We start from the raw sequence: 7110 nt of genomic DNA, 5'->3' as shown, positions 1-7110 counted from the left end.
AATGCTGTTGTTACTAAACAGAAATTCTCTACAATCTTTGACTTCTCAACAAGTCTAAGGCAAACCACTGACACTACAGCTTCTGCTCACTCCTACCTGATGCCTACTCTATCTCTAATAACCTACAGCGAAGGAGAGGTGAAGAATCCAGTTCTTGGAAGTCCCAGTAGCGTGGGGGGAGCATCCTGCTAAAGCACACGTGGGCTTTGATCGGTGACTGGCCTCTTACAAGAGGGAATCCAGATTGATCCAGTTGCTGACATCCGCTATTACAGAGGCATCGTTGACTTCAAACAACTGCTCCGCATTGGCAGAATTTGAGAGATCGCTTGTCCCTTCATCACAGAGATGCTGCAGGAAAGAAGTGGCCACGAAGCTTTCGTCCAGGCTCAGGCTGTTCTGGGAGGACTCAGTGAGGACCTGCTCCGGCCCCTGGGGACATTCAAAGTGGTGCCCTTGTGCCATCAACTCCAGGTTGAGCGTTTTGAGGCTGACTGGAGATAAGAGCTCCAGATCCCCAAAAGTGGAGACCTCTCTGTTCAGGCTGGGGTCAGAGTCCCCTTTCAGGGATCCCAGCTGGGTCTGCTCCTCCTGGCTCAGCAAGGCGGAATTGGAAAGCCGACACGCTTTGGCTGTTTGCTTGGGCAAGGGCTGCTTGCGCTTGAGCCCTCTTTTGCCATCCACTGGATTCCAGTTCTGGTTGCCAAGACCTTCTTCAAACTCTTTCAGCAGCAGCTGTGACTCCAGGTTGACAGAGAGGACTTTATTGGAGGCACAAGCTGAAGCAGCCAGGGAGGCACCACGCTGTGCTTCTTGCTGGGCTTTCGCAGTGGAGGCTGGGTGGATCTGCACTGGGCGCATCCTCTGCTTTTTGAAGGCACCGCTCTTGAGCTGCTCAATGTATTGCGGGTCAAGCTTCCAAAAGCCACCTCTCCCTGGCTTGTCCTTCTCTCGAGGCACCTTGATGAAGCGCTTGTTTGAGGAGAGGTTGTGCCGGATGGAGTTCTGGGAAAAAAGAGAAAAAAAAACAAGGTGGAACAATCATCGGCTGGTGCCACAACTATCTGCGTGGGGAGGCTGGTGGAGAAGCATCTTTGCAGCCAGGAGGAAGAGGAGGGTCTTTACATCCATGTGGCCCCATGACCAGCGGCAACATGTGGCATCACCATGGTGGACAGCACCATCAGGGCCCTCCTCGCATCCCCAGCTTGACCCACACCTCCTGTTAGTGTTGCGGGGAAAGCGGTTTGCTAAAATACAGGCACATGTCTGCCTGCTGCCAGGCTGACACAAACCGGACGGGCAAAACTGGAGAGGCACGGGGGCTGTCCCACCCCAGCCCTGTGTGTCCCCAGAGGTGCCTTCTGGCCCAGAGGAGCTCCGGGTAAAATCACTGCATCCTCATCAGCCACTGCTTAAAGGAGGTGGGGGGAAGACTATGGGGAAGAGAAAGAAAGAAAGAGAGGATTTTCTGCTTTTCCAGCCATATTTCCTGGTGGGTTAATATATTAATCCTTCCTCCCTGCAAGAACCTTGTGTACCTCCTGCATCTCTTCCTTCTGTCAATGAACACTTTGAATTAAAAGTGTGGTGAATATCCAGCCATGAGTTTGCAAGAGAAAGTCAAGATTCTGGTACTCAGCTTCTCCCATAGAGTCCCTCCCATAAGTTTCCCAGCACGGGGAGTCTGGGGAACACCTGTGGCCCTGGAGAGGGACCAAGGGCTTCCCTACCTTTCTCTCTGGTGGGCTTCAATAGCCTCCAGACACCCACTTGCTCAGGGAGGTGGTGGACAGTTCCTGGGCGGGGGGCTAAGAAAGGTTTAGCTCAGCCCTGCCTGGGGGAGCAGTGGTGCAGGATAGCTGGCACGCTCTGGATTTGGGCTGGGAATAACTAGAGCAGAGGGAGGAGCAATCCAGGTGCCTCCTGCCCCACCACATTCTAGAAAGCCACCCGTGCTGGAGAGTGTCCTCTGAGATGGAGCAGGGCAGCGAGCTACAGGAAGCTGAAGTGGGAGACAGAGACACCTTCACTCCAGAGTCAAGAGGAGATGCAGGGACCAACAGCGCAATGGGGACCTTTCCACTCCAAAAATGACCCTGAGCTCTCTCTTACACGATGGAAGCTGTGAAAGGCCCTTCCCAGCCATAAGGGGAGATGGGGCAGGGCAAGAGTTCTCAAATGTCCTACCTGCCACACGGGATCAGCTTGACGGAAGTAGCAGAAGTTGTCGGTAATCCACTTGTAGATGTCGGAGAGGGTGACGTGGGGCTCCTTGCTGGCTTCCATCGCCATGCAGATGAGGGTGGCATAAGAATAGGGTGGTTTGATGTAGGGGTTGGTCTGGTAGTCAATACCCGCCGTCAGCTGAGGGTGCGTGGACACAACGTGGTGCTCCGTCATCCAGCTGGAGGAGGAGATGGGCATGCGTGGAGTTTGGGGCATTTCCATGCACAGTTGGTCAGTGTCCAGGGGTGAGCACGGTGCAGCAAAGCTGGGGATGTCCTGACAGCTGTGGGGGTCCGGGCTGCTGGGGCAGCAGGAGGAGTTGCCCATGCTAGCGCTGATGATGGAGAAGTCCAGCAGCCACGTCAGGTTGGGCAGGCTGTCGTCCACATCGTCCGAGTCTCTCCTGCTGCCCTCCTGCCCTCTGTCCTTCCCTGTCTCCTCGTGGCTCAGCCACCCCTCAGCCATGCCTCATCGGCAGCTCTGGCATTCACGGGGTGCGTCTGAAGCGGAGGGAGGGGATGGAGCAGATCCTGCAATGACAACAGGGAAGGGATGAGGCTCTCTGAGGAGCAGCTGCTCTCTGGCCTGTGAGCAAGGCTGGGACTGGGTGCTCCCAGTGCCGCTGAGTGAGATCCATCCCCGGGCTGCTGCGCACCAGAGCCGTGACACCTCTCCTGGATGATCTACCAGCCCGGAAGCTTGCGAAAATTCACTCAAACCCCTACATCCCAGTATCACCCAACCCTCGTGGGCCCAGCAAGTCTTGGATTCAGAAAGAAATCAATAAAACAACGACTAAAACCACCCCTTACGTAACCAACATCCAGCCCTGCCGTCCCAAACAGAGTGGGCGTTTCTCCCACACGTTGCTAAGCAGGACAAAATGTCAAGATGAAAGACCTGGACAAAACGTCTTCAGCTTCCCTCTCTTCCACGTTATTCCTGCTCCTCCCTGCTCCTGGCACCCCAACACAACGTGGTGGGGGACCGCGCAGACCCACCCCAGGCACACCCTCACGCAGAGCCAGCTGCCCGTTCAGCCCTCCGTTACTCCCAGGCTGGGGATGCAGTGTCTGCCTTCCCTGCTTTGCTACGAACCTGCGATCCCGTGTCTTTGGGCAAGGAGCGAGCCCGCCGAGGGCGGCCGGGGACGAGGAGCTCTGCACGGGCTGCGCGGGGCGACTGGGGCTGGAGGTTACTCCTTTCGAATGATGCTGCGCCCAACAGTCAGCGGGGGGCGGGGCCAGCAGAACCACCTGCCCCGCTCCCACAGAACAGGCTTTTCTCCCCAAAAGAAGCTTCAGGGCAGCCACACCTTGTTCCGAAGCTTGGTGCCCAGTGTCACCACCCAGCCCCTGCCAGCTCCTGTGCCCACACTAAGGGAGATCCCAGAAGCGCTCGTTGCTGCCCTTGGTTCCTCCAACAGTATCCCCAAATGGATCCAGGTTTGAGATGAGGCCGTGTCTGTTCAGAGGCCAGTGTTTCGCCTGGCAAGAAACCTTGTAGTTGCCCACAACCTGATAGACACCAAGGATTACCTGCCCGGTAAGACAGCAGTTCAAACCCTGGCTGTCTGCGTGGTCGTTGCATCCCTTCCCCGGATCTGAGAGGCTTCTCTTAAAACAACACCCTGTCTGCAGAGAAGGTCCAAAAATATGACCTGTTTGGGTGATGCAATGGTTGCAATGGGCACCCTTGGGAAAGGCCTGCGGAAGTGACACTGGATGAGTGCCTCCATCCATCTTGTGTGGTTTTCCAGGACACAAGGAGCTGGAGCCCCTCAAGTACTCAAAGGTGGCCACGGCTGCCTCTGAAGACTGATCAGGTCTACATTCCACTAGGGCCAGCAGCATCCCAGTGATGCTCTTCTGATAAGGTTTCTCTTTCCACTTTCCAGGGGCATTTGCTGAACTGCCCTCAGTTGCTGCTGCTAGCTTGAATCATATTGAAATCCCAGGATTCCGGAAAATGAAGAATACGGTGATGCAGAAGAAGTCTCTGGTCAGGTGAGGCAGGCAATCTGAGGCTGGTGTCTGTACAGGTTCACTTTTGGACCAGGGAAGAATCCGTTTCCAGCCCCAAACACATACCATTCATCACTGCCCAACAGTGGTGACGGCAGCGCTCAGAGGGCTGGGGTGGGGCTGCTGGAAGCCCCACATTTCAGAGGGTTGGTTCCTCTCTGGCCCTTCAGGAGAGTCCCCTGCATGGTTCTGCTCAGGGACAGCTGCTTGTCAGCCGAGCGTCCTGACGCAGGGATTTTACTCTCCTGAGCTGAGCGCAGCCATCAGTTGAGGTGCCAGTGGCTGCACACACAGGCACGTGGCTTGTTGCATTCTCAGGCAAATTTCCCCTGTTGTGTCCTTTCCCAGGAGGCAGCCAGCCATCCCACAGGACTCCGCTGGAAAAACCTCCGCTGGAAAAAAGCTGGTTGTGACTAGCCAGCCCAAGGGTAAACCCACACAAGGCAGCCAAGCAGCAAAGCAGAGCCAAATGCAGGCAGGGGAACCTCAGAGCTGCAGAGGAGGAGGACAAGGAGAAAAGAAAGTTCCTGTCAGACAGAAATTACTGTCAACAAGTTCTGTGACCAGGATGTACGATAAACCTGAGGTCTTCACTCCACAGCCACCAGGACTTAGGACAGCAGAATTACTGAAATCAAGGCCTGAGGCATTCTGGTCTGTGCTGAAAGAACCTCAGAAGGCCATATTAGCAGGATACAGCTTCCAGCCCTCCCTTTTGGAGTTCAGGTCTAAACACCAGTCACTGGAGACCACACCCATCACCTCCATGACTGAGTGGTCCTGACTGCAGCGATCAGGGCTTGGGGTGCCAGGAGCAGCAGGAGCATCACCTGAGGCAGCAAAACAGGTACGTGGCCCAGGTCCGTGTTGTTTAGAGCGAACATCAAGAGATCCCCAGGCCAACCTCACGCTCAGAGCACATCCCATCGGGCTGCTCAAGGACATGCCCAACTGAGGGATGAACACTCTCTTGGTAGAAGGTGTGCACACTCTTTGGGTAAAAAAAAGCTTTTTTAAAGCTCAGGTTCTTGGCTTTGAGCCATAACCTACCTGGGTTTGGCACAAAGCCTGTAAAATTTTGTGGTCCAAAGCTACGTTTTGAAGGCACAGAACACAAATCTAATGGTACAAAAGCCTCAATTTGGAGCCTAAGTCATCATTTTTAGGGCCCAAAGCTCTTTTTATTAATTTCCAAATGCTCATTCGTAGAGCCCAAAGCCACATCTTCAGGGTCCAAACCTTCATTTTAGGTCAAATACATTAAACTAGGCCTGATGCTTAGTTTTCAGGGTCAAAACCTCAGTTTTAGATCACAAAGTCTCATTTTTAGCATCCAAATATTAGTTTGAGACACAAAAGGTCATTTCAGATTCTAAATCCTCATTTCGGTATCCAAACCTAAGATTAAAGAACTCAAAAGTTTTAGATTTAGGGTCTAAATTCTCATTGACGGGGTCCAAGCCTATCTTTTGCAGCTCCAAGTCTTAATTTTAGGACCCATCATCTTATTTTAAGGCCCAAAGCTTCATCTTGCAGGTCTACACTCTCATTTTTAGGGCCAAAGCCACTTTCTTCCTAAGACTTGCAGTTGTAGAGTTTGAGTTATCACTGTAGGGTCCAAAGTACCATTTTCAGTTTCAAAAGTAATAGTTAGAGTCCAAAGCATGAATTCTAGGGTACAAAGCCGCAATGTAATTGTTCAGACTCGTCATCTAAACCTCAATTAAGGCCTTAAAGCCTCATTTTTTTATTGTTGAAAGCCTTATTGTATCATCCAAACATATTTTGGGTCCAACATTTTTAAGGCTCAAAGAATCAGTTTCAAATCCAGATCCTAATTTTTAGAATACAAGGCCTCATCTGTAGTGTGTCAACCCTTCTTTGTTGGGGTACTAAGCTTATATTTTAGAGTTGTAATCCTCATTTTAGGGTATGAAGCTTTATTTTTAGGGTGCAAAGTCTTTAGTTTACAGACTCAAATGTGGAGAGCCAAAACTCGCATTGATATAGCCCGAAGTCTTTTTATTAGGATCCAAAGCCTATAGGACATGAAAGCCAATTTTAAGAGTATAAATCTACATTTTTAGGCTGCAAAGCCAGAGTTGAATGCGCAAGGCATGTATTGACTGGCATAAAAGACAGCTCTGGAGCAGCTGAATTAGGGGGGAACAGAAGACCGAGACAGAAGAAGACCCCCCCACTCTGGGATCACCTCCATCAAAGACCAAAACAGCAGAACGCCTTCTGGACCTTGTCTCCCAGAGACGCCGGACATCTGGGGACCCGTGGTGGTAGCCATGAACCCCTTTTCCTTCCCTCTTCTCCCCATCTCTTTCCTTGTTCTCTGTCTCTTTCTATCGTACGTCGCTTTACGGGCATAAGTAATAAAGTGCCAGGTTAGATTGAAGTTTGACTCCCTTGACTCTTTGAATTATTTGCGCTCTGAAACCATAAATGAAACGAACCATCACGCGTCCACGAGTGGACCGTGACAGTTGCCTGGAAAGCTGTTACTGTTAACGCTGTTAATCCCTACGAATCATTTATTACATTTATTGTTGTAATGAGTAAAACTTGATTTCACAGAGTATTGGAGAGTTTGGGCTTTTATGCTGATCGCACTTTGTGCTGCGCACCCTGTGTTAAAACACCTCGGAGCTTCCCAAACCTGCTGCCTCTTGACCCACTGCCCCCACCGCGCCTGCCCCAGCAGCTGAGCATGAGGTGATCTTCTTCACAGCCCTGGCAGAGCCTGACTGCTTCTCAGCTTAGTTGATTTTGCAAGGATTTGGTTGTTTCTGCAGCTTCTGTGCAGCTCTGCTCACACTCCTGTGCCCACCAGGTCTCCAAAGCCACT

General features: G+C 52.0%; 1 protein-coding gene across 1 annotated transcript; it reads right to left on the bottom strand.

Moving 5' to 3' along the window:
* Window positions 1–225: 225 nt before the first annotated feature.
* On the bottom strand, window positions 226–2694 carry LOC138718563 (forkhead box protein J1-like). Its single transcript, XM_069853070.1, has 2 exons — window positions 2191–2694; window positions 226–1005 (listed from the first exon to the last, which is right to left on the bottom strand). Exons 1-2 carry the CDS (start codon window positions 2692–2694, stop codon window positions 226–228), a joined length of 1284 nt encoding a protein of 427 aa, XP_069709171.1.
* Window positions 2695–7110: the final 4416 nt, after the last annotated feature.

Source organism: Phaenicophaeus curvirostris, chromosome 3 (genome assembly GCF_032191515.1).
Source record: "Phaenicophaeus curvirostris isolate KB17595 chromosome 3, BPBGC_Pcur_1.0, whole genome shotgun sequence".
In the NCBI taxonomy this organism is placed as follows: Eukaryota; Metazoa; Chordata; class Aves; order Cuculiformes; family Cuculidae; genus Phaenicophaeus; species Phaenicophaeus curvirostris.
The sequence above is the reverse complement of the archived record's forward strand: the minus strand, read 5'-3'. Positions and strand labels throughout refer to the sequence as shown.